Genomic DNA, 26809 nt, shown 5'->3' on the forward strand with positions numbered 1-26809 from the left:
TGCATCACCGGACCTCACTTCGCTGACCATAAATGGCCAGCATCTCTCTTCTCCAGCTGTGCACAGCTGGCCTGTTCCTTTCGCCACTTGTACTTTTCTCTACTCTCAAAAGGGCCAGGCCTCACACAGGACCTTAGATGTGTGGGCGACCGGTTTGGACTAAGGAAATGTGAGTTAGAGCTGCCCTCTGCTGGCCACTTCTGGAAGCTGCCCTTTCCTTAATGATGGAAGGCATTTCCTTAATGCCTGCTTGGCCTCTTGTGATTGTCCAAGTGAACCCACCCAACCCCAGCACATTGTCTGTGGCTCTCATTTTGATCTTATTGGACCAAGTTTGAACTCCATGACCTGGGAAATTTCTCCAGGAGCTAGAGCCAAGACCCCTTTCTGGAACTACTCCTGCACATGCTGGTTTCTGAAGCCTGATCCCAGCCTCTACCCACCAGCTCTCTGCCAACACTATGTTGGTTTTTACTCCACGTGCAAGACTGCTTCGGCTTTCAACTCTTCTCCAGCCTTGATATCAACTAGATCGAAGGCTAGTGTGGTGTTGGAGCGTGTTTAGAGAGGCTCGGGTCTGAGCATGCTTTAGAACCTGCCCCAGTTGGGAAGGGAAACCACATTCCAACCCCACCCGCCACCGGTCCCTGAGTGGCCTTATTGTGCAGCCTGATAGGGTCCTTCTGAGAGAGGTGGCACCATTGTGACGTAGGTTTCTGAGCATGCCTAGACCTCAACCTTACAAGAATAGTTACTGGCTGGCAGAGGCAGGGGTAAATCCCCTGAGAGGTAGCCTCCCTCCTCCTTTTTCCCCCCTTTTTCCTCCTTCCTTCCTCTGTCTGCCTGTCCATGCGTCCTTCCTTCCCTCAGCAATCACTGAGTTGACATCAAGGACTGGCTCGGCTCCAGCTATCACCCAGAAAAGACAGCAAAGCCTCTCTTCACAGTAGTTCACCAACAACAGTGTCCAGGACAGGAGAAGTGCACTGTCTCAAATCACAGCCCCTCGTCCAGCTGAGGGGTGGGGTGGTCCCAGGAGCCTCTGTGAGCGTGTTCCACAGGAGGCGGATGGGAAGGAGAAGCAGGTAAAAGAGGGTGGGAGGCGGGAACAAGGAACGAGGAGTGGAGGCTGCTGCTCAGGTCTGCAGGGAGCTTCCGACAGTGCAGCTGGGCTGGGGAAGGTGTGGACCAGTGTGGGGGCCGAGACAGAGCTCAGTTATGTGGGCAACGTGAAAATGTTTATTTTAAGCAATGAGAATAATGGAAGGGTTTAAAAGCAGAGGATTGAGGGCCTGGAGCAATGGCTCAGCCGTTAAGAGAACTTGCTGTTCTCGCAGAGAACCGAGTTTGATTCCCTAGTGCTCACAAGCATCTGTAACTCTGGTTTCAGGATGTTGCCTTCTGATATTGTCAATCACCAAGCACAAATGTGGTATACATTTAGGCAAAACACTCTCACACATAAAATCCATAAATCTAAAAAAAATAGATAAATCTAAAAAAAATATTTTTAAGCAGGTTCTTAGTCAAAGTTCTGTTGCTGCAGAGAGATACCATGACCAAAACAACTCTTTTAAAGAAAGCATTGACTTGGGGCTGACTTACAGTTCAGAGGTTTAGTCCATTGTCATCATGTGGGGGAGCATGGTAGAATGTAGGCAGACTTGGTGCTGGGGAGTAGCTGAGAGTACCACACCTGGATCTGCAGGAAGCAGGTGGAGAGGAGGGAGAGTGGGAGAGGGAGAGGGAGAGGGAGAGGGAGAGGGAGAGGGAGAGGGAGAGAGAGAGAGAGAGAGAGAGAGAGAGAGAGAGAGAGAGAGAGAGACTGGGCCTGGGAGCTTGGGCATTTGAAACCCAAAGCCCGCCCTCATTGTACACTTCCTCCAACAAGGCCATACCTCCTAGTAGTGCCCGGGCTGTGCAGGTGTGACCAGCTTAGTTACAGAGCCTAGTCAGGTCACACAATCAGTGAGTGAGCAGTAGCCACGCCTGTCCATGTAAGGAAGGACTCAGGTTATGAGTGTTCCTCTGAACCCGGGTGCCCACCTTTGCTCTCTGAGCACCCTATCTGAGAGAGCGTTGTGAGGAGTCAGAGATAGAAGACCAATGGGCTCCCTAATGCCCTCTCCAGCCCATGGCCACATCGGGTAATAGCCAGAAGGCCAGCAGTCCGCTCCGAGTCTCCACAGCTGGGCTCCTGTCAGTATCACAGCTGCCCACTCTATCTTAGGAGCTCAGTCTCAGGGTGACAGAGCCCGGAGCATTCTCTGAAGACCAGGAGGCACTCCGCCCCTGGGTTCAGCAGCCGCCACCTTTCTTCGGGCCTGGCCTGGGAATCCTGCGTAGGCTCCTGGAGAAGGGTTTTCCATGACCCAGGTTCCGTGTACTCTTTAGAGGTTTGTACGCAGTCCTACTCATTCTAAGAGCCCCGCAAGGTTGCCTGCAGGCCTCTATATGACGGAGTTTTATGGGTGCAGAAGCCACTTAGGATGGAGTTGGGGAGGTCAGAGTTCCTGGACTCAACACCATTTAACTTCAGAATACAATCCCACAGAGCAAGCAAGCCTGGAGTGACCACATGTCTGTGGTACCAGCATCCCCCAGGAGATTGGCCAGGACCTCTCTCAGAGCTAAGCTAGTCTGGCTCTACCCTGGCTTTGGCTAACTCTGACGGAAAGTTTGAGGTGAGGCTCTAGGTGATAGAGCTCAGCTCCAGTCAGAACCCTCAGGGAGCTGGAAAAAACTGGATTCCTTTCTCATCCCTGAGGCAGATTTTTCAGGAGAAGGAACTGCAGTTTGCCTTTACCCAGGCCTCCCAGGGAGTGAGAAACTGATCCAGCGGGACAGCTGAAGGAGCCCAGGAGTTTGCCTGGGGAAGAGGCACAGGGTGAGTGGGTCTGTTCCTGTCCCACTGTGGCTCCACAGGGAGAGCCTAGAGCAGCCACAGCGGGAAGAACTTCAGAGGTCAGCTTTGGGGAGGTATCTGTGGAGTCCCCTTCTTCTGCTCCAGAGTGTGACCTCCATCAGCCCTTTCAACAACAAACCTCAAGCTCAAAGAACTGAAGTTCCAAGGCCACAGAGCTGCAGCCAGAGCAGGGTGCTGCCTCTGTGTCCCCAGCAGGCCTCCCCCTTTGGGGAAGGAGGGTGAACTTCCACTGACAGTGCTCCAGCAGCATCCAGGGCCGGCTGCGGAGTGCTCCACAGCATCCAGGGCCGGCTGCGGAGTGCTCCACAGCATCCAGGGCCGGCTGCGGAGTGTTCCACAGCATCCAGGGCCGGCTGCGGAGTGCTCCACAGCATCCAGGGCCGGCTGCGGAGTGCTCCACAGCATCCAGGGCCGGCTGCGGAGTGTTCCACAGCAGCTAGGGCCGGCTGCGGAGTGCTCCACAGCATCCAGGGCCGGCTGCGGAGTGCTCCACAGCATCCAGGGCCGGCTGCGGAGTGCTCCACAGCATCCAGGGCCGGCTGCGGAGTGTTCCACAGCAGCTAGGGCTGGCTGCGGAGTGTTCCTGCAACAGCTAGGGCTGACTGCAGAGTGCTCCAGCAGCATCTAGGGCCGGATGTGGGGTGCTCCTGCAACAGCTAGGGCCAGCTCTTTGTGGAAATGAGATTGTGGTGGTTTAGGACCAAGGAACCAGGAAAACCTGCTAGGCTTCTCTGTAGGGACTGTAACACACACACACACACACATTTTGCTACTTTAAACTTTATTTGTCTTGTTTGGACTGGGATAGGGGTAAAGAAGCACTGATTATTTAAAAACTACCTTAGTAAAAGTGTGGAAATACGAAAAAACATGAGCCAAGTAAACATCCCTCCCTCTCAGATCTTGAGGTAATTTTGTTCCTTCTTCCATAGGCAAACCCACCGATGAGGATCAAATTGTACTCCAGGTATTTATCGGCTTGGACCCTGGACCAGTCACTGACATTTCTGTGCCTCAGTTTCTTCATTTGTAAATTGAAGAGGAAACTCACCACAACATCTGTTTTCAAGGCCTTCTATGAAGCATTTAGATGAGTTCACGTCTTAGAGCGGACTCTGAAAAAAACTTTCATGTGGACCTCACTCTGTAGACCAGGCTGTTCTCAAATACAGAGATCCACCTGCCTCTGCCTCCCAGGTGCTGGGGTTTAAAGGCGTGTGCCACCACTGCCCGGCAACAATTTAGGTTTCTTTGATTATGGATTTTGTTTTGACTTTTTTTTTAATGTTCAAATGTATATGATTCGGGTTCTTTTATTGGTTTCCGTGTTTGTTTTACAAACATGGTTCTCATGTTTATAGCCTGCCTTTCCCACTTACTGTTACATGGTGAACTTTTCCTCACACCCTCGAGCATTCTTTCACCACAGGGATAGAAATGGCTGCATTATACCGACTTGGCCAGTTTGACGTTGGGGGGATGAGCTAAAACACAGGGGTACGACCACAACAGTGACCGAACCTTGTTCCTTCCATATTCATGGCAGCTGGCCATGCCCAAGGAGAAGCCACAAGCCAGCCACTTCATCGTCACTAGTGGAAGCCAGGCCACTGTCCATGTGATTACGGTATCATCCCTCTCCACCTGCCCCACACAGGTTGGGTGGGGTAGGTATACCCCACCCTAGGGATCACTGACGTTTTCTTTTTCCTTCCCGGAATTGGCCCTTTCCCAACTTCTAGAACCTCCTCTCCTGTGAGGCCTCCTGAGATGTCTGCACTGACTCATAGTCCAAGTTCCAGGACTCTGAGGACCTAAATAAACTCCAGGGTTGTCAGGGTGACAGAGGAATTCTGAACAGACATTTCCTATGTAGATGAGAGTCGGGAAGCAGAAGGGAGGTACCCTTGGGAGTTAGGCGTGGTGACAGGGAAGCAGGGTCCAGACATGCCACCCATGATCCACATGGTAAGAGCTAGTTCTCAGCAGAGGTTTCTAGCTTAAGGGTTTAGAGACTTAGGAACTTGGAGTGGACTAGGAAATGGGGTACCTCTGAGATCCTATCCCTATTTCCTGTCCCTAGCCAGTGGCTTCTAAGAGCACCTGAAGGCCTGCTCTGAACCTAACTCTTCTTACCCATTGCCCAAAAAAGCACAGATTGTTGCAGAGCAGTGGTGGCAGATATCTTTAATCCCAGCACTCAGGAGGCAGAGGCAGGTGTATCTCTGTGAGTTCAAGGCCAGCCTGGACTACAGAGCGAGTTCCAGGACAGCCAAGGCTGTTACACAGAGGGAAAAAAATGACAGATTGTCAAGAGCAAGGAGAAAGGTGTATTCCTACACTGGCAAGATGGAGTTCTACACCAGAAGGTCCATCTTCACTTAGCCTTCAGCAAGTTCCTTTTGATTTTAGGCAATGGGGAGAGAAGGGGTTTGTGTTAGGAAGAGACAAATGACCAGACATTTGTGGGTGCTAATCCAGGGAGCGGAGAGAAACTGGGGACAGTGAAGCTGCTTTGAGCCCTGGAAATCTTACGCTGGCGTCCTCAGCGTCCAGCCCCAGGGGAGATAGGTTAGGATCATTTCAGAAGAACCCCGAGTTATACAGTTCTGGACCAAGGTTTCCCAAATTGAACATGACTCCAGTACAAGCTGAGCAGAACCAATCTGACCTCAACTGTACTGCCTAGTTTTATGTCAGCTTGACACAAACTAGAGTCACCAGAGAGGAGGGAGCATCACAGCGTCAATGAGAAAATGCCTCCTTCAGGTCAGGCTGTAGACGAGTCTGTAGGTTATTTTCTTAATTAGTGATCAGTGGGGGAGGGCCCAGCCCATTGTGGGTGGTGCCATCCCTGGGCTGGTGCTCCTGGGGTCTACAAGAAAGCAGGCTGAGCAAGCCATGATGAGCAAGCCAGTAAGCAACACCCTTGCATGGCCTGCGTATCAGCTCCTGCCTCCAGATTGCTGCCATGTTTGGGTTCCAGTGTTGACTTCCTTGATGATGAACAGATAAGGAAGAGTAAACCAAATAAACTTTTCCTCCCCAATGTTTTGGTCACGGTGTTTCACCACAGCAATAAAAACCCTAAGATACCAATGTTTGGGTAATAAATGACTCAGTTGTGAGGTAAAGATAGAGATGTCAAGCCTTTTACCACAGTTCACTCTCCTGTCACTGTCTGCCAGCCCAGGTGGACAGTCAATGCTTTTTAAAAAGATTTTATTTATTTATAAATCCATTTTATAAGATTTACTTATTTATTTTACTCAGGTGCAAGCATGGTGCCCTCAGAGGGTGCTGGGTATCGAACCCGGGTCCTCTGGAAGAACACACAGTGCTCTTAACCACTGTGCCATCTTCAGCTCCAGTCAGTGCTTTTGACAGAAGTTGTTTCCAAGTCCCTGAAACTAACTAAGGCAAATGTCATCACCACAACCCTCATGACAGAGGCACTATCTACAGCCATGCCAGGAAGAAACAGAATGCAGTTCTCAGCAGTATGACCCTTAGCAAAAACTAGTGGGTTTTTATTAGGTATTTTCTGGGTTTTGTTTTGTTTTGCTCTCATTTGTTTGTTTGAAACGGTATTTTTCTTTTAGAAAAAAATACATTTTTACACTGTGTGTGTATATATGTGTGTGTATGTATGTGTGTTTGTGTGTGTGTGTGTTTGTGTGTATGTATGTGTGTTTGTGTGTGTGTGTATGTATGTGTGTGTGTGTGCGCGCGCATGTGCTCATGTATATGGGAGCTGTGGAGGCCAGAGAACAAAGTACAGGAATCAACTCCCTCCTTTCACCACTCGGGTTCTATGGCGATTGAACTCAGGCCATGGGTACCCGCTGTGACCTGGTGTTTTGGGGTTGCTGTGTGGTGCACATCCCCTCTCAGTCTTGCCCCTGGAGAGCCAAAGGACTGGTAGATGGAAGTGAGCGCCACTGAGATGAGCCTGACTGCTTTGCTCAGCAGTCTCCCAAACTCCTGCACGGTTCCAAGTCTACACCCAGTTCCTCAGGCTGACCCCCCACCCTCCAGTCCACCACAGCACATCTGTCTCCCACGTGCCTGCATCCCGTCTCAGTCTCCACTGCCCACTTATCGTCCAGGTCCCAGCTGCTCACGGTTTTCCCTGGTCTACCCCCCAACCCACCCGCATCACAACGCATTATCCCCAGCCCAGGCCGAGAAAGGTAAAGACTATAAAATCGATCAGAACATGCCACTCCTCCACTTCAGAGTCCTCTGACTCCTGCGGGGCCGATGGGCCCTATGTTCTGGCCGCTGCCTACCAGCACAGGCTGCCACTCCCATTACCCGGTCTACAACAGCGCTGGCTTCATTCCTAGGCACACGACCTTTGCCTAGCTGATCCCCTTCTTTGGCTCTTGCCCACTGCTTTGTCTCATGAAACTCAACTCCTTCTTCCCAGAGTTCTTCTCTGAGGCCACCCACCCCAGCCCCTTCCCAAACGCCCCACCCTCGCGGTCTCCTCCATGCCCCTTCCCCACCTTCTTGCCTTCCTCCACTTAGCGAGACCCTGGTTATTATCAGCGTGTGAATTTGCCTCTTTTACCTCAGAAACATTCAGGAACCTCACCTCTCCTGCCCACTCCTTTGTTTGCTCAGAGAAGTGACTTGCCCCTGCCCCATCCCCCCACCTGTAGTAAAGAGATCCCCCCCCCCCCCAGTCCTTGGAGTTCTCCTCTGAGCAGAGCCTGTTTTTGGCACTTCTAAAGGACCCAGGTTTGCTTCCTTAAAGTTGGCTGGCTCAGAGGGGGCTTCTTGGTCCCTTCATTCTAAAACCTATGTACATGCTGAGTCCCCCAAAATGGCAAGGCCTCCCAGGGCTACAGCGGAAGTCACTTCAAGAATCTACTCACTAGCCGGGCAGTGGTGGCACATGCCTTTAATCCCAGCACTCGGGAGGCAGAGGCAGGCGGATCTCTGTGAGTTCGAGGCCAGCCTGGTCTAGAAGAGCTAGTTCCAGGACAGGCTCCAAAACCACAGAGAAACCCTGTCTCGAAAAATCCAAAAAAAAAAGAATCTACTCACTAATAAGTGATGAAGGCATACACATGCCCCATTGTCTGCCACTGCATGCACAGAGAGAGAGAGAGAGAGAGAGAGAGAGAGAGAGAGAGAGAGAGAGAGAGAGAAAGAGGGGGAGGAAGGGGGAAGGAGGAAGAAGGGGAGAAGGAAAGAGAGAGAGAAAAGAGGGAGGGAGGGAGGGAGGGAGGGAAGGAGGGAGGGAGGGAGGGAGTTGGGTTGTGGTCACAGTCAGCTTCTCACCAAGCATTTCACCTCTCCATCCCAAAGAATCGGCATAGCCTCTATCTGACATTCCCTTCCCACTCCCTCTTGACTGAACTGCTATCTGGCTTGAAGGGTTGACCCCATCCGCTCCTCCTTAGGAGTGTCTTTCTGATGCACTCAAACAAAGCATGGCCATTGGTGCCTTCTCTTCTCATCTGGGTCTTTGCAGAGGCTCAGAGATGAGGACATGGCCCTTGACGTGAGACAGGCAGTCACAGAATGGCACATGCAGCAGGTACATGGGAGCCAAGGGCCAGAATCATCACAGCCCCAGGGCCATTTGAAGAGCTGTATTTCAGCAAGTGGTTCCGTCAGAGAGAGCACTTGATCAGATGCTGAGCCGTGACTCAAATGGAATTACAAGATGTCCTCAAAGTGAAGGGTAAAGTGCAAGGGCCAGCGGGAGGTGGGAGATAAGGAACCTGGACGGCAAGAAGGGCCTCACCTGCTGCGATGGGAGTTGGGGCTTCATCCCCACACCAAAGTGGTTTGGGTTCAAAAATGGATAATCAGATTCCCACTTGAGGAAGAGCCTCATCCATCCACAGCCAAGGGGGGGGGGGCGGTTCAGAAGAACAAGGGTGGATACAAGGTTTCGAGTTAGGGGACTGTTGTCCTCAGAGGCAGAAAATTTGACAGGAGCTGAAGGGGATAGGCACAGAGTGGGAGAGGAGAGATGGTCTGCCAGGCGTGGAGGTAGGACCCACACAAGAGGTGATGGGACTGATGTAGGCACCGAAGAGGACTAAGCAGTGCCGTCAGACCCCACCCGCATCCTGGGGCATACAGAAATGGGCAACAGCGGAGGAGGTTGAGATGTTTGTGACAAACTCGAGGTACATCCTGAGGTGGCTGTGATCCTCCAAGTGTGTTCTTCTAGCAGCCGGCACAATGTGCGGCAGGAAGCGGAGGAATAAAAGAATCAATGGAAGAATAAAGTGAGGTCCCCCAGGCTCTGTTGCCTTACAGTTTCAAGGAGATGCTCTCTGAGTTCTGCTTCCTTCCCACCCAAGCCCCAGCTGCTCATCCCACAGCCAGGATTGCTTGGTACCCAGAGCTGCCCTCTTGAAGAAGTCCTATTATCCATCCCTACGAGTGAGTGGCCTGGCCTGGCTTCATAATGTCTCCTCCCTCTGCGGCCTACTCTAGCCAATTTCTACAACGCCTGACACGAAAAAGTCCCAGTCCTGGACTGTAACCTTCCAGGCTCCTGTCCGATGAAATCTGAAGTGTCTAAAGACACCCAAAGGATCCCGCAGAGTTCACAATGCTGAGAGTGCCTGGTGACACTCACTCATCCTTCTCTGCCCAAAGATGTCAGCCAGGACTCTGTTACGGGTTGAGTGTGCCCAGCCCTGTCCCCAGGTCTCCTATGGGGAATCCCTGATGTGATCACAGTGACTTGCAGAGAGGCCCACAGGAAGGGTCTGGTCTGAGCTGGGAAGAATGAGGACCTGGCTGGCCACCCAAGCCAGGGCTGAGAATGGAACAAGACTGTGGCCTTGATGGAGCTGCGCCTGGGAAGGCAATGAAAAACAGGCTCTTCAAACCCGAAAGGGGTCCATGTGGCTGAGACTCAGAGAACCATAGGTCCAGGGAGGTCTAGAGGGCCAGTTCACACAAAATCATGGCTAGCTGCTGATTCAGCAGGCGGTTTCACTTCTACATCCCAGAAAGTGGCTGCTCGATGGACTTTCCTGGAGTCCCACGCTAACTCGGGTGGAAGAGATCCCTCCCTGGGTCCGACCCCTGAACCCCTGGATCCAGGCCATTGGGACAGTGTAGGATGAGTGGTGGGGAGCAAGCCAACATATCTTGGTGGGTCTTGGGTAAGCCAAGGACAGAGTTCAGACTGCAGACTCAGCTCCCACGTCACCTTCCCTGTCCGTTCCCTGCCCTTCTCCCTCTGCTTTAGTCCTTCCATGTCTGTTTATTGCTGGTTTCCTACACTGAGTTGTGAGTTCTCAGAAGGCAAGGGGGTATCACAGGAGGTTTTTAAATAAAGCAACTTGCAGGGTCCAGGCAGGTTCTTGAATAGTGACAGAAGGTGGTCTTACTGAAGGCGTCCACTAGGGCCTGGGGCGTGGGACAGGGTGAGGAAAGAAAGAATGAGGAACAAGGGTGACCAGAGGGGAGGGCCCCTCCTGGGCGACAGGAGACGGGAGATAGATATGACCAGAATGAGCCCTGAAAGAAGCCTCAACCCTGTGTGTCATGCCCAAGTGGCCTGGGCCCCACCCTGTCTTCTCTGACAGGCAATGTCCTGTTCACAGGCATGACCTGGGTACATACGACCACATGCTCGTGGGGTGCGGTACATCAACATAAAACACACAAGCCAATCCAAAGCTTTTCTTGAGCCTCTGCTCCATCTGAGGCCTTCCCCTCACACAGAAAACAGACTCATGAGATCCTATGTGCCTTTTGTTTGTGACCCCAGCGCGTGATGCTAACCCGGGTCCCCAGAGGAGGTATGGGAAAAGCAGGAAGATGAGAGGTCACACCCAAAGCCAGAGGTCAACAAGGAGGAAGCTTGGGAAGCAGGGGTCTCTGGTCAAGCTCTGACACCTGTCACCACTGACAGTTCCTCAGATCCACTTCAGTGCTGGGTGGTTGGCGGCCTGAGAGGCCTCCCCACCCTCCAGAGTCCAAAGACCACAGGTGTGGCTTCTTCAAAGCCTGCTTCCTCACAGGCCACCTGATCTCAGGCAGTAGGTCTCTGCCTGAGGCAGCTGGCAGAGAGGCCAAACGGTTCTCCCGCCAACAGCACTGGACCACTGGCTCAAGCATCAGCCTCCTAGGGGACCAGACATCCGGCTACACTGGTACTCAGGTAAGAGCCAATTTCCAGGGGATAGCAAGGATGAGAGAGCTTGGGGCCAACGTGGGCACACTTGTGGTTTCCCAGGGTTTGGGGTATCTGGCAGCCTTGTCTCAGGTTTAGGAGGAAGGACTAGCCCCAGGAACTTCTGGCTGGAGACTAGAAAGAGCAAGGGGCTCCAGAAGTCTTCCCCTAGGGTCAGTCATGTAGATACCCCTACCTTGTTCTATACACCTACACAAGGGAAAGCAAAAACCAATCCCTGCCGCTGAAGGGGCCAGGCAGGGCAAACAGCACCTCAGCCCTGCAGTGCAGGGTCTTTAGCCGTAGTTGTTGAACTACCTTTGTCAGCCCACAGGAACCCTTGGTGACAAAGAGGAACCATACCGTGTGAAAGACCAGGCAGGGCTCTTTTTTTCTTCCATTTAGAAGCAGGAATTGAATGCCACAGGCCGGGGAGATGAGGGGGCAGAGGGAAGGGTCAGGCTTCCAGCACTTGCTCTGATCTTGGAAAGGGGTTCTCCCCAGCCCCAGTGGGGAGTAGGGGGAACAGAGACCAGCCGCCTCCTCTGTTCCCATGACGCAAGCTGGCGAATTGTTTTTTCCATCTGTGAGTCACCGTAACAGATCCCCGTCATTTTCATAACAGTCCAATAAACAGGTATGAGCTTCCGTACACTTTGGCCGGGGATATGCAACTGACGTGCCCAAAGCAGGTAGATGCATGGGGATTCACAAAATCACTACAAATGCATCCAAATAACGCATTCCCTCAACTCCTGCATACACCCGACACATACAAATTCATGGTATTTAACTCCACTCCACTTCAAAAGATGTTTATGCGCCCCCTCTATGGTCCACCATCTAGTGACAGGGACACATTTGTAAGACAGACACCATTTCCCTATTAAATATCCCCTAGCCTGCTGTCCTTTTTGAACATGAGAGTCCTCCTCTGAGAAGTGGGGGTAATGGTTCTGGCTCTGGTGTTGTTTTTTGGTTGTTGGTTTTTTATTTTATTTTTCATTTATTTATTTATTTATTTTGGTTTTTCACGACAGGGTTTTTCTGTAGCTTTGGAGCATGTCCTGGAACTAGCTCTTGTAGACCAGGCTGGCCTTGAACTTACAGAGATCCTCCTGCCTCTGCCTCCCGAGTGATGGGATTAAAGGCGTTCGCACCACCTCCCAGCTTCTGGCGTTGTTTTGAGTACTTGCTGGGTCACCGAAAGCAAAATCCTTAGAGTGGTGCTCGCCATTTGGTACTGTATAAGTACGGGGGACAGACAGTGGCGGAGACTAGATGAGGTGGGGTCCAGAGGGGCTTAGCAGCAGGCTCAGGGTAACACAGGACTGCTGTGACCACTCCTGTTGTTAGAGAGGAATGCGCAGTGTTTAAAATGTCATTTGGGAATGCTCTGGGCAGGGGATGGTTAAAGAAGGGTTTAGCAGCCAGTTGACTGTAAGCTGGATTTACAGAGTTGGAGAGGGGGTACCTGGGGGAGAATCTGGAACACCAGAGGGAAAAGAGGCAGGAGTGGCGGTCAGGAACCAGATGAGTGTAGGTCCTGGCAAGTTCCACACAACACCCCCTCCCATATATGTCTGTCTGTCTGTCTGTCTGTCTGTCCTCTATCTCTGTATCTGAGAGGTGGCGGGGAGGGAGAGAGAGAGAGAGAGAGAGAGAGAGAGAGAGAGAGAGAGAGAGAGAGAGAGAGAGAGAGTCTCACACTCAAATACATTCTTCCTGGCATGGTCGTTAGTGGGACCTTCCTCCCTGTCTGCAGAATTAAAGCAGGCCTGGACAGGAGGCTAACTATGGCAGGGAGAGCAAGTGAGCCCTCTGCCCTCCCCACAGAAGCGACTTATTCGTGGCATCTTTCACATCTAGTCCTGGAGTAAGATCCGAACCCAGATTCAAACCATGGGAGGCCATTCATGTTGTGTCCCCTGACCTCGACGCTTTCTTCCCTGGCCCGTGACCTCCAAGCCTAACAAGACAGGCTTCTTGGGCAGGGTATTAGATGCAGAAGATTCTGAGTATGTCCCCTGGAGCTAAGGGCTTCAGATCTGGTCACAGGGTTCCCCAGGTCAGAGCAGCAGCACCTGGGCCTTATATTTCTGTTCCTTCGTCTAACGACTGTCCCTGGTTCACTGTGATTCTAGGAAGCTGTCCTCAGCAGTGTTGACATGTCGCGGCCCAGCAGCAGAGCCATCTACTGTAAGCGTTCTGCCTCCCCTCCCCTGCTCAGCTCCCCTGTGGGTCAAACTCCCCAAAGCCTGTCTTTTCCACCGTCCCTGCACTTGTCCAACCCTAACCTTGTTTCTGCTGCCCCTGCCCTTGACTCTGTACCCACAGTGCACCGGAAGGAGTATTCCCAGAGCATGGCCTCAGAACCTACCCTCTTACAGCACAGAGTGGAGGTGAGTACCCCTGGGTCCCAGGCAGTTTCTGAGCAAAGCTACGAGCTCCGGCATGTCTTGCCTTGCCAGAACATAGGTACACCTGACCCTGACGCGACGGCTCAACCTGACTGAACTCTGTGCAGTCAAACTCAGAAAGCCTGAGGCCTGAACACCTGCCAAGTTCAGGGAAGTAGAGAGCGGTCCCAGGGTGAGGAGAGCAGGCCCGGCTGGAGGTGGTGGGAGTGGATACTGGGTCCCTAGACAGAAGTGACAAAGTAAATAGTCAAGACCCATAGAAGCCATCCTACCAACCCTTCCCTTTTCCGACCCACCTCCTGTACTTTGTTCGGGATTGCTTATGGCTGTGGGGAAGAAGGTCTAAGGCAGCTGTAAGGGACAGTGTCACAGAGGGGGAGAGTTGGCTTGTACTCCCAGGCCAGGCTGAGCCACTGCAATGGAGTCTCTGGCCCCACCCAAATGGATAGCTGGCACTCTGAGATCCGGTCATTTGAATTGGCTTTTAAACTTCAAGGATGTGGTCAGAGAGCTTGCTCAACTAGGGACGTGGAAGTGGCCACAGTGCACAGGAGGGGGCACAGAACTCACCCCCACCCTGGTAGCCTCAGGTACTGAGAGACAAGTAGGACACACAGAGTGCAGTAGAGAAGGGGCTCCCCAGTCATTGTTCAGCGTCTCTGTAGAGTGAGGCTGGGAACTGGCTTCACTGAAGCCCTTCAGGCAAGAGCAAGAGGAGGCGCATTCAAGGTGACTGGCCCGTAGGCTCTGTTGAGGTCCTGGTGGTGTGGATGCAGTGAGAGGGCCGCACCGGGGCAGGAGAGAGGATGGAGGGTCCGGGAGCAGGGGGGTAGAGGGCTTCTCTCCAGCAGAAGACTGGAGAAAGAGGTGGATGATTCAGGAAGGCAACATTTGGCTGAGGGAGGCGAGGGATGTCTAGAGGAGGGTGGCCCAGGGAAAAGCTGCCAAACAATGGGACCAGCAGAAGGCAAGGACCTGGGAGCTAGCAATGGCTAGAGCTCTTTCTGTGCAAGACTCAGAAAGAGGATCTTCCTGAGAGTCCCAAAACACTGGGTTGGCACAGCTGGAAAGACATCTGGGTATGGGCAAGAGTATGGAAAAAGGCAGGGGTCAGATGTGTGAGGTCAGCAAGTGGGGGGAGGGCAACCTGAGGACAATAGTTTCTAAATGCAGTGAAGGGAACCAGAAAGGTCCTATAGCCCACACAGAGGAACTCGAATGACTGTTGGATGATTGGAACCCACGCCCCTGACCACCCAGTCACCTTAATGATGTTTCCTTTGGAGTCCCAGAACCCCTAGACCTGGAAGCCTTGTCAAGAAGTCAACTTCTTGAGGCTCTTGCTTTATTGAAAAGCATGACCTCCCCACAGGGGGAGCCAAAGACACACCTTCCTCCTCCCCTTCCTTTTTCCTGCCTGCTGTCATCTGGGATCCTCTCTCCAAACCTTCTCCCAATGCCAGTCTCTTCCCATCCCCTTAGCATCTGATGACATGTAAGCTGGGGACACAGAGAGTCCGGGAACCGAAGGATGCTCTACAGAAGCTTCAGGAGATGGATGCACAGGGGCGAGTGTGGAGCCAAGACCTGCTCCTGCAGGTCAGAGATGGCTGGCTCCAGCTGCTGGACATCGAGACTAAGGTCAGCCTTCTCGACAGACCCAGCTGTGGGCCCTGGCTAACCTAGGATGCTCCGGGCTCTCTATCTGCCCCTCAGTGTCCTGCCTCTCAGTGTCTCTCCACGTTCAATACACATCCCAAACCAGGGAGAGGCAGGACAAGGTCTGGGGACAGAGGCATAAGAATCGGGGTAGAGACTCTACCCATCCCACCAGAGAACAGGGATGGCCTTTTCACAGTCTCAGGGGCTCTCCGTGACCTCCCCACATTTGGCCTTTCCACCTGCCTTAGGAGAACCTGGATTCTTACCGCCTGGACAACATCAAGGCCATGGATGTAGCGCTCAACACCTGCTCCTATAACTCCATCCTGTCAGTCACTGTGCAGGAGTCTGGCCTGCCAGGCACCAGCACTTTGCTCTTCCAATGCCAGGAAGTAGGGGTGAGTGACTGGGTAGAGTGGCCAGGGGTGGAGTTTGGTGACCATCACACACACACACACACACACACACACACACACACACACACACACACACAATGACTGCTGCTTCCTCCAGGCAGAGCAACTGAGGACAAGCCTGCAGAAGGCCCTGGAGGAAGAACTAGAAGAAAGGTAGGCCACTTCTGCTCAGCAACATCCAGGGCCTCCTAGCTCAGACCTGAGGACCATATCCTGGCTACTCGTGGAGAACTCATGATCCTGGGACCTAACAAACACATGCCAAGGACTAATAAAGGCTTAGTCCAATGAAGGGTGTTGGGAATGTATTGAGTGTGTTGGATACTGTGCCCAGAAGCTGTTATAGAGCCCAGGAAGGTCCAGGAACCAGGCAGGTGAAGCATAGTGGAGTTAGGGAAGGCTCAAGTAGAGACTAAGGAAAAGAAGTAGGGTTCCTAGGGAGAGAGGGTGGGGCAGAAGTGTGGGCTTAGGTATCTCTCTCAAGAACTTTATCAAAGTTGTATCTTTCCCCATGCCCTCAGCAGACCTCGATATGGAGCCCTTCATCCAGGTCAGGACAGATGGAAGGGGTATTCTCCGGAAAGGTCATTCCCTATACAACAGGCACCCCCTCTGGAGCAGAGGTACTCTCCAGAACGGAGGTCCCCTCTGGAGCAGAGGTACTCTCCAGAACGGAGGTGCCCTCCAGAGCAGAGATTTCCTCCAGAGCAAAGGTTTCCTCCAGAACAGCCACACCACATGACCCCAGAACGAAGTAAGTTTGTGTCTGAAGGCAAGTGGAAGAAAAGGTTTGGATCAAGTCAAAGAAGTTCTAGGGTCATGGTCCCCCTCTCCTCATCCATTGCAGGCATCCCACCATCCCCAAGGTCCCTGGCACACTACCCAAGTGCCCGAGAACCAAGTGACTTCACTCTGCCTCCTCCCCCAAGGCGTGCTCCATCTCCTGAGGACCTGGAGATCGATGAGGTAACTGAAGGTGGTTGGAGGCTTGCTGGGGCTTCCTGGGTTTGGGAGAAGGGAGGACCAATTCTCAGGAACCCAGATGCCCAGGATAGACAGGGCAGGGCTGGGATTGAGGCTGGGACTTCCGGCGGAAAGATAGCAGGGGCAGGGCGGGGAGTTTCTGGGTTTTCATGACTGTCCACTCAAGGCCATGTGTTGTTGGGGGTCCAGGAGGTGCTGAACCATCTCCTGGCTGACATTGAGCTGTTCGCTGGAAGGCTGAAGGAGGCCAAGGCAAAGGACAGCCGTAAGAAGAGAAAACTTGGAAGGAAAAAGAAGAAGGCTCAAAATAGTAAGCACTTCATGCCAAGAGAGAGGAGCAGGGGTGTCTTGGCAGGACCCGGAAACCTCACCTCTATTCCTTCTTCCACAGAGATAACACCAGCACAGTACATTGACTGTTTCCAAAAGATCAAGTTCAGCTTCAACCTCCTGGTTAGTGGCTCTGACCAGCTCTGGGCCCTCCTCCCCTAACTCCCCCTCTCTCTGATGTTTGTCACCTAAACCTTTCCCTGCTCCAGCTTTCTCCTTCCCTGGGGACTTTTGAAGGGTGCAACATACTTATGGGGGGCTAGGGTTCTGGTGAAGGGAAATGCTGAATGGAAACCAACATTGAGCTGTGTCTTCAGGGGAAGCTGGCCTTAAGGCTGCAGGAAACAAGTGCCCCTGAGTTCGTGAACCTCCTCTTCCAAACCCTGAGATTCGTGAGTGGAGGGCAGATGGGGTGGCAAAGGGGACAAGGTAAAGCCAAGGAGGAGCAGAGGAAGGAACAGAGGCAGGGGGAAGTTCCCAGGGCAGAGGGACCTGCCCTTTATTCAACATGCATCTTCATGCCAGAATACCACTCAAGACAAAACCCCCCAGCAGACCTGAGGGGCTGGCAACAGAGTCAAGGACACTAGTATTTGGGGGGACAGGCAGGAAATGGGAGACAGACAGGAAGCCGGGGGACAGGCACTAAGTGAGGAGACAGAGCTGAGGGGTCTTTGGACAATTCCTACTCCTTTCTGAACCTCTCTTTCCACTGCTCCTCAAGATCCTGGAACAGTGCCCTGAAGATGACCTTGCAGCTAAAGTGATCTCACCCCTCCTCACCCCCAAAGCCATAAACCTGCTACAGTCCTGTCTAAGCCCACCCGAAAATACTCTCTGGAAGTCGCTAGGCACAGCCTGGACCACCAGCCGGTAAGTGAAGACAACGGGTGAGGAGGAACCAAAGCAGGACAGGATGTGTGGCCTGGTGGTATGCTATCATAAACCAGAGACATATCGAGAACGCGGGGGACTCTACACGGAGTTCCCAACTTTTTTACTAAACACTGCCTTTACCCAGCGAAGAAACACATTACTTCAGAGGGGGAAAAATGCCAACCTTCTACGAAAATGTATGTTCATTTCCACCAGGGACCAAGTGAAAACTTGACCTTAGTCCAGTTCAGAATTTACGAATGTCTGACAAAAGAGATGTCACAGATGTAACATCCAAAAGTTGACCCAGCAAGCCAAGATGCTGTGGCTGAAAGGGTGGGCATAGGGCCTGTTAGAGAACCTGGGGATTGGGAAGGAGACTCACTTGGAAACCTAGACTAACATGTCCCAGGAAGAGTCTACAGAGGCCACACATCTGGGTCCCCAGCTGAGAGATCCCAACTATGGGATAGGTCAGTCTCAGGTAGCCACAGTGAGAGGCCTGTGAGGAATCCACTTTGCTTCCTCAAGTGTGGTTGGTAGCAGAAGGTAGGGCTCTGAGAAGCAGAAGGAAAGTAGGAAGAAGGCAAAAACGAATCACAGAAATGCTGGACATGGTGACGCATGCCTTTAAACCCAACACTTGGGAAGCTGGAGGCAGAGGCAGGTGGACCTCTGTGAGTTCAAGGCTAACCTGGTCTCCAAAGTGAGTTCCAGGACAGCTAGGGCAACACAGAAAAACTGTCCAGAAAGAGGAGAGAGAGAGAGGAGAAAGAGAGAAAGAGAGAGAGAGAGAGAGAGAGAGAGAGAGAGAGAGAGAGAGAGAGAGAGATCTAAAAAGAGGACGCAAAAAGCAGAGGTAACAAGAAGAAAATATCAAGAGTCCAGAGCTATCAGCAGGGAGACAAGTCATTTGAGAGTCTGGGGCTTGGGAAGGAACTCCCACACATTTGCCTAAAGAGCAGTTCTTTTCAATTCAGGCCCATATGAAGTTTTGTCCAGTTTGCTTAAAGACATGAATTAGTTTCAGTACTTATTTTGATGGTTAGAATATACATAACACGATAATATACAGATTTCAGTATATAATTCAGTAGCATTAAGTATATATTGATACTGTGCCCCAACACCACTCTCTAGCTCTAGAACTTCCTCACCCCCAAAAGAAAGGCTATATCTGGCAAAGAATAATTCCCCATCTCCCCCTGGTTGCCTTTGCTCTATATCCATATAAGTTTGCCTATTCTGGACACTTCATATAAGTGAAATAAGACATGGTTCATCCTTTTGTGGCCAGCTGATTTTATCAGCATGCCCTCAAAACTCATCCATGTTGTTGCATGTGTCAGAATTTCCTTCCTTTTGTGGTGGACTAATATTCCCTCGAATGGACAAGTCATATTTTGCTGATCCTTTATTCATCAATGGACATTTGGATCGTTGAAGCCCAAAGGATCTGTTTTATGTGGTTTGTCTAGCCACTCAGAGGAAGGGATTTATAAAGTCTGGACCTCTTATAACATCTTAGACACTGGCTCCTGTAGCTGGACTGGGCTCACTCACCCATGGGGACGGCTCTGATGTGGAGTGCTAGCAAGAGAGGAGAGCAGGGTTTGCGGTGGGCCAAGACAGGGCCTCAGATGCTTTCATTCTGGCCCTTTAACATGGAATGTCCACGCTAGGTTGTAGTAGGACTTTTTCATGAGGACTGCCAGCCCACAAGTAGTGACATGGAGACTTACTATTAATTATGAAATCTTGGCCCTAGCTTAGGCTTATCCTCAACTAGCTCTTGTAATTTATATTAACCCATTTATATTAATCTATGTTTTGCCACGGAGCATTACCTCGTCGCCATACTGCCCATCCTCTGTGTCGAGCTGGCAACTCTTTATGTGCCTAGATTTCTTCTCTTCTTCCTCTCTCTCCCTGGAAGTCCCGCCTATCCTCCTCTGCCTAGCTATTGGCCGGTCATCTTTTTATTATACCAATTTCTGTAACACATCTTCACACAGTGTACAAATATTCCACAACATTAGGCCTGTCATTTTATGCTTCAAAACCCAGTTTACTTAAAATTTTTGAGAAATAGTCTGTAACGTGCCTGCTGCACACGCCTGAGGACCTGAGTTTGAATCCCCAGATCTCATATAAAGGTCAAGCATGGCAGCATGCCTATAACCTCAGTGTGAGAGTCAGGGTAGACAAAGGACGGTCCTGGAGTGAGACAGCCAGCTTAGCTGAAGAGAAGCACACCAGGTTAAATTGCAGACTGTGTCCTAAAAAGTTAGGTGGAGATGGTATCAACCTCTGCCCTCCATACACACAAGCACACACATTCACATGTGTGCACCCCACACCAAGGTGAGGATATACCACACACACACACATACAGGCATGCACGCACGCACATTTGCAACATGGAAGACTTGGTCGGCAGATATAATTTTAGCAATATCCATGAAGAAGCAGAACAATCCCAGTATTAATAAAATGGCACAGATTTGATGACTAAACCATCAAGTCAGATATGCCCTAAAAGGATTCCTAATTTCTTAAAATAACTAGAAGTGAATAGATTAACATGAAAGAAATACAGAAAATAAAAGACATGTAAAAGTCCTTAGAAGAGCAAAATTTCTGTCCAATTACATTTTAGACAAAATGACCCAAAGTTGTAAGTAACACTAAATGGTCCAGTGACCCAGGACGATGGGGAACAGTCTCTGGACTTGGAGAACAGATGATCAGGATCACCCCATCCCCGGGGGTAGAGACCAAGCACAGGGCCTTGAGCATGTCAGGCAAGCACTCCCCCACTCAGCTAGAAAACACATCTTTGCCGGGTGATGGTGGCGCACGCCTTTAATCCCAGCACTTGGGAGGCAGAGGCAGGCGGATCTCTGTGAGTTCTAGACCAGCCTGGTCTACAAGAGCTAGTTCCAGGACAGGCTCCAAAACCACAGAGAAACCCTGTCTCGAAAAATAAAAAAAATAAATTAAAAAAAAAAAAAAACAGCAACAACAAAACCACATCTCCAGCCTGATAATCAGGACTTTCAGTGCACCAGTTTCAGTCCAGTAGGGGCAGAGGCGGCAACCAGAGGTAAGGAAGTACAGGCAGGGCATGAACGCACATTCCCTGGAGGCGTGGTAAAGAGACAGTCAGGACCATCGCCATAACCAAAGGAAGTTGTAACCTGGTCAACAGAAGACCCAAGCATGTTTCTAGGGCACAGAGAAAACACCACTGATGAAGAATTTACTCCTCCTGAATAAGTATATAGGCTCCTGCCTATGCTGCCGCCATAGCGATAGGAAGACAGCCCCGCCCCCAGCCAGGAAGTGCAGCACGCTAAGAAACAGACCTGTGTGAATCGTGTACCATCGAGTGAGAGAGGCTGTACTAACTTTAGAGGACACTTTTCTTGCTGCCCCAGTGAGGCGAGGAGAGGAACTTCGAGAGGCGAGTGAGCATTCCCGGGCAGATAAACCTGGAGTCTAGAAATGGTGTGGTCCTGGGCTGTGGGCAAGGGGGAGGCGAGAGGCAAGTAGGAGCCCATCCTGGCATCAGGCAGAGCAGCCCCACTGCCATGTGTCTTCTGTGATGGAAGTTCTTCATGCTGCTTAGCCAGAAGGACAGAGAGCTGCTGTGGGGACACTGCAAACAGTTTAGAAAAGTACTGAACAGGCCAGCCCTGGAGGCTGAGGCAGGAGGATTGCAAGTTCAAGGTCAGCAAGAGCTACACAGTGAGTTCTAGGCTTGCACAACTCAGTGAATACTGTCTCAAAAATAAAAGTGTTTTAAAAGGGGTGGGACAGAGACAGTGGCAGCATGCACAGGGCCTGCACGGCTCTGGGCCAGATGGGGTCCCAGTGCTGAGAGGGGAAGTGGACACGAGCCTCCATCCGTAACCTAACTGTTCACAAATGAAAAATTATTTTTCCCTAATGGAGTCTCATTGGGTGTACAAACTACTCTGAAGGCCAGACTCCAGGCCAAGTAGTAGTGACGCAAAATGAAATCAATGGCATTTTTTGAAGGTTCATTGTCACATAATGCTTTGTAAGGGTTCTTCTTCTTCTTCTTCTTCTTCTTCTTCTTCTTCTTCTTCTTCTTCTTCTTCTTCTTCTTCTTCTTCTTCCTCCTCCTCCTCCTCTTCTCTTCCTCCTCTTCTTTTACCTTACAGGTGTTATGTCCACTTTTGTGTTTTTATGGGTTGTCTCTGTATGTGCATATGGGTGTCACTACATCTATATGTGCTTCCGGAGCCTTTTCTTTGGCTCTTTTTCTTCCACTTGTTTGTTTATCTCCTACTCTGGTTTATTTGTTTTACCTCATTCTATTTCATTTTTTTTTTAGATGCCTGTTTGTATTCCAGTGAGAGAGAAAAAGAAAGGGTGTGGATTTGGTTGCTTGGGGAGTAAGGAAGGATCTAGGAAGGGTTGGGGGAGAAGAAACCATAATCAGAATGTATTTTATGAAAAAAAAATCTATTTTAAATATAAATAAATAAAAGGAGGTAGGGTTGCTCTTTGAAAGTCCCCAAAGGAATCTTCCAGCCCCAATACTCTATATTACACCACTTTAATTCTAAACTTTAATGAGGGTGACCGAGTGTCCCCTGTGTTCCTAGGGAGGTGACAAGGCTGTCACTTTGGGACCAAGGTGAAGCTGCCCCCAGATACTTAACACTGTTGGTCTTGTTCCTGCTTAGCCACTTGCTCCTTTGTGGGTTCTCTGTAGCCTGTCATAAGCATACATTCACCATGTCCCCATTAGCCACAGCTCCCTGAGGCTAGGCCTTCTCATCGCCCCCTTGTCACATCCCACAGCCTGGCACACAGTGGTCCTAGACCCAGCTTTGTTCTCCCCTCAGGGCTGACTGGATAGGCGATGAACCACCACCCTACCAACCCACATTCTCCGATGGCTGGCAGATTCCAGAGCCCTACTTCATGGTAAGGGTTGCTTAGCATGGAGACCTACACAAAGCTCTTCCAGTCCAGATCAAAACCACACAACAACTAAGGGGTGGGTCATATGGGTACCTGATGGGGAGGCAATGGACAAGAGGCAGGGGTTGGAGGCCTGTGATGGTTGGGCAGCCCTCCTCACCACTCTACTGGGTACCTCCTGTTCTAACCTACTCTGGTTTTGTTTCTTATAGGAACCCCTAAGAAACCAGGATTCTATTTCCTTCCGGTATGTCACATGTTTAGTGGATGCTCACAGTCACAGGGAGGGAGGTAGAGAGCAGAGCCTTCATACCTGTGGATCATTACATCCCAGAGACCATTTGCACTTAACTCTTAGCTGGCTATGCACATGTGCGATGATGTCTCTCCTCTACCTTGGGTGAAAAAAACCAGTTTCTTACCTCCCAGTCTCTGAATTCTTCTTGTAGCCTCTGAGTCCCCAAAGCTCAGGTATAAAGTGCTCAGAGCAGAATCAAGATCCAGAAAATCCCACTTCTGGAAATGTTCTCAGAGATAAATGACATTTCAGAGCCCTCCCCCACCCCTGTCTGCAAAACCTTGTACCTGAATCCCCACCTAACACTAGAGCCATCACTATGGAAACCCCAAAAAGTCACCAACAGACCGTAACTAGGAGCTGGCTGGGCCAGGGGCACAGTTCCTTTCTGTCAAGCCATCCCGACTCTGTCTCTCCCCTCTACTCAGAGGTTCTAGGATGAGGAGCAGCCTGCACTTCCCTCCAGATGAGCCATACAACCATAGCGAGGACTCAAACCTCCCATCCTCCAGTCCCATACCTGCCGACTCCACCCTGAAAATGCAAGTCCTGTATGAGTTTGAAGCCAGGAATCCACGGGAACTGACTGTGGCCGAGGGGGAGATTCTGGAGGTGAGGCCTATGCTTGAGGCCAGAAAAAAGAGGTGGTTGGTGGGAGGTCCAGCTCGCCTGGAGTGGGTGGCTTACAGAGAGAAAAGGAAAATGGGAAAGACCACAGAAGGACAAAGCCTTGGGGACAGAGGTTCTAGTGGCTGACGTGGCGATTCTCGGCAGGTCCTGGACCAGAGCAAGCGTTGGTGGCTGGTGAAGAATGAAGCAGGACGGACGGGTTACATTCCCAGCAACATCCTGGAGCCCCTGCCTGCTGGAGGCCCTAGAAACCACAGACAATCATCCTTTAGGGTACCACTCAGCCTAGGGAGCCGAGTCCTGAGGGAGGATGAGGTGACAAACAGAGATGGTCATAGTTCAGTTGCATCGCTATCACTGCATGCTTCCTGTGTTCGTGCAAGTTCATGGTAGGGTCTGAACAAAAATTAAGTCAGGGTCCCTGCCAAACCAGAAAACCAGAAGGTACGATAGGGAGCTTGATGGATCTCAGTAGAAGGGATGCGATATGGGAGGCTGTGAAAGGGATGACCTCTGACTTCAAGTATCCTTCATTCTAGGCTCCAATGCTTCGTCTTAGCTCAAAGCCCGATGAAGTCACAGCTTGGCTACAAGCGGAGAACTTCTCCACCATGTGAGTGCCCAGTCTCATGGGGGGTGAGGGGAGAGCCTCGTAAAGGGCTCAAGTGAGAACCGCAGGCCCCTTCCCCCTCAGAGACCTTGACATGCAACCTAGCTTCCATTGTGCGTGATGATTCCATCTTAGACTTTCTTTGCTCAGCGAAAGAGGACAGGAGAAGGTTGCTTGTCTGAGCCCAGGGTAGGGGACCACGTGTAGTGAGAGAGCAAGAGTCAAGGGGAGTGAATTCTGGAAGAACCTGGGCTGTCACTTTCCCACCCCTCCCTCCCTTCCAGAACATTCTCTTCTAAAGTGCTGTGCCCTCAAACCTAGGAGTTCTGTAACTGACTTACTCCTGCACCTGCAGATACCTAATTCCTGTAACCCCCAACTTGCCTTCTCTACACAAATGCTGAGGCCAAGCATTCATCCTCCCCACCTCTGATGGATTTTACTGTTGTTATTTACAGCACCGTAAGGACCCTGGGGTCCCTGATGGGGAACCAGCTACTTCACATGAGACCAGGGGAGCTGCAGATGCTGTGCCCACAGGAGGCCCCACGGATCCAGGCCCGGCTGGATGCTGTTAGAAGGATGCTGGGGGTGAGGTCCTGACTCCCGCCCAGAGGCTTTATATCCTCTTGGGCTGAGAAAGGGAGAACTGGGAACACTAGGTGTGGGATATTCCTCCGGGGACTCAGCTTCTCCACTCAGGTGTCTGGAAGCTCTAATCATATTGGTGGTATGATCTCTGGGGATCCCTCACTTGGAGCCAGCTGCATCTGAATTATTTTCTTCCTTTAGATGAGTCATTAGATACCAGCTCAAATACCTCCAAGACCAAAGACCTCTCATATCCAAGATGGAGTGTTTGGTACCCAGTTAGAGCCCTCAGAAGTCCTCTTTCAGTTTGTGGCAAACTACATATCCCAGACCACACAACAAAGAAGATGAATAGACCCAGACTTTGAGGCAAATGGTGCCCTTGTTGGGTTGGAACTCCTCTCCGGTTACTATTTATTTTACCCCTATCCTGAGCTTGGCATTCTTATTCCTAATCTCTTGTTCTGACTCCTTTCCAATAAAAAGCATCTTTAAGCCTGTTATATGCCTCTCCCTTGCCGTTTGTTCTGGGCCTGATGGGAACCAAAGGGAGGAAGCAGGGAGCCGGGATACTGGGTATAAAATAACCACAACCCTACAACCTCTACTGGTCAGACTGAGCTAGAGAGAGAGTGTACTGCAACCTGGAGCTGAGCATCAGCCTCTGGGGACTGTGGTCCATTCTCTTTCTCCTCTCTAAACAAACTCCCAAAGGAGCAATGCTCATCATTGCTATCCTCCTATGATCATGGCTCTCAGTCTACTCCAAAGCTCCTGGTACAGCTGAAGGCATGGCACTCACAGCGGCAGAGAAGCTGCTGCTGACAGCTGTGGGCTTTGCTCACGCTGGCTGGTGATTCAGAGGAGCGTGAAGAGGTGAGGTACCTACCACATGCTCTTCCTGGGAACTTCCACTTCAACTACTGTTTGTTAGATGGGTCAATCATGAGCTTCCCCCTGCCTGTTTCGTTACTGGCAGAACACAGGCATATTACCTGGGAGGGGCAAGTTCTCAGGTCCACTGTGCAAACTCAGGCAAGTCGGTTCACCCTCTGGACCTCTGTCCTCAGGTTAAGTGTGTGTTTGGTTGTGTGTGGCATCTCCTGTCTTTTGGTCTCAAAACTCATGAAATGAACTCTTCTCCACAGAAGAGAAGCTATGCTTTCGTTGATATACTCTATGGGTAAGGTTCAATGTTCTCGTGGATTTAAGATCCCCTTGTAAGGTCTTAAGAAGGTCCAGGAAATCTTTTTTGGCTGAATTTATCCAAGCCCACAGGAGGAGGAGGAGGAGGAGGAGAGGAGGAGGAGGAGGAGGAGGAAAGGACTTTGGAGTCTTATCAAGGGCAAACTTAATCAGAAAAGTTAAGGTCTTAAAATGGAAGGAGATACTAACCCATCGGCCTTGGCTTCTAAGAGCTAAAAATCAGGGAAAACCTCGAGTGTTCCCCTGACTTCATATTAAAGACAATGGTGAGGTAAGAGGCTATACAGCTAGCACAGTGGAACCAGTAAAAGTATTAGACCATCCTCAATCTGAATCCTGGATCACCAGGGGAACTTGATGGGCATACACATCTTCTCTAGGCCTCCACTCCTTTTTCCAGAAAATAGGCAGAACACCGGCTGCACACAGCCTGAATTGGACTATATTAACTACAAGCCAAACACCCAGACCATTGCATGGCATGCTGGGATGCTCTATACGCGGGGGTGCGATTTAGTCTAGTGCTTCAGGTTAGTTTGTCAATGGCTTTTGTTTTCTTGGGGGGATTATAAAGTCGCGTGTCTCTATACTGATTTCTTCTTTTTTTTAGTACAACATCTTTTTATAAAGTCTGAAGCTTGATTCAGCTAAACTATGGAAAAGCACGATTTCCCACCACCCAGGCTCGAGGAGTAAATGTTGGGAGCCCTGAGTAGCTGTGCTGTGGAAGGTGAGCAGAA

At 50.9% G+C, this 26809-nt stretch overlaps 1 protein-coding gene across 1 annotated transcript; it reads left to right on the top strand.

Moving 5' to 3' along the window:
- The first annotated feature begins 13255 nt into the window (after window positions 1–13255).
- On the top strand, window positions 13256–24875 carry Eps8l3 (EPS8 like 3). The gene is made up of 18 exons (XM_057792989.1): window positions 13256–13286; window positions 13425–13489; window positions 14990–15148; window positions 15418–15567; window positions 15683–15738; window positions 16110–16226; window positions 16299–16339; window positions 16433–16551; window positions 16759–16879; window positions 16961–17022; window positions 17217–17291; window positions 17624–17772; window positions 22656–22737; window positions 22947–22981; window positions 23461–23644; window positions 23807–23935; window positions 24202–24275; window positions 24731–24875. Exons 1-18 carry the CDS (start codon window positions 13256–13258, stop codon window positions 24873–24875), a joined length of 1794 nt encoding a protein of 597 aa, XP_057648972.1.
- Window positions 24876–26809: the final 1934 nt, after the last annotated feature.

The sequence above is a fragment of the Chionomys nivalis genome, chromosome 18, assembly GCF_950005125.1.
Source record: "Chionomys nivalis chromosome 18, mChiNiv1.1, whole genome shotgun sequence".
Taxonomy (NCBI): Eukaryota; Metazoa; Chordata; class Mammalia; order Rodentia; family Cricetidae; genus Chionomys; species Chionomys nivalis.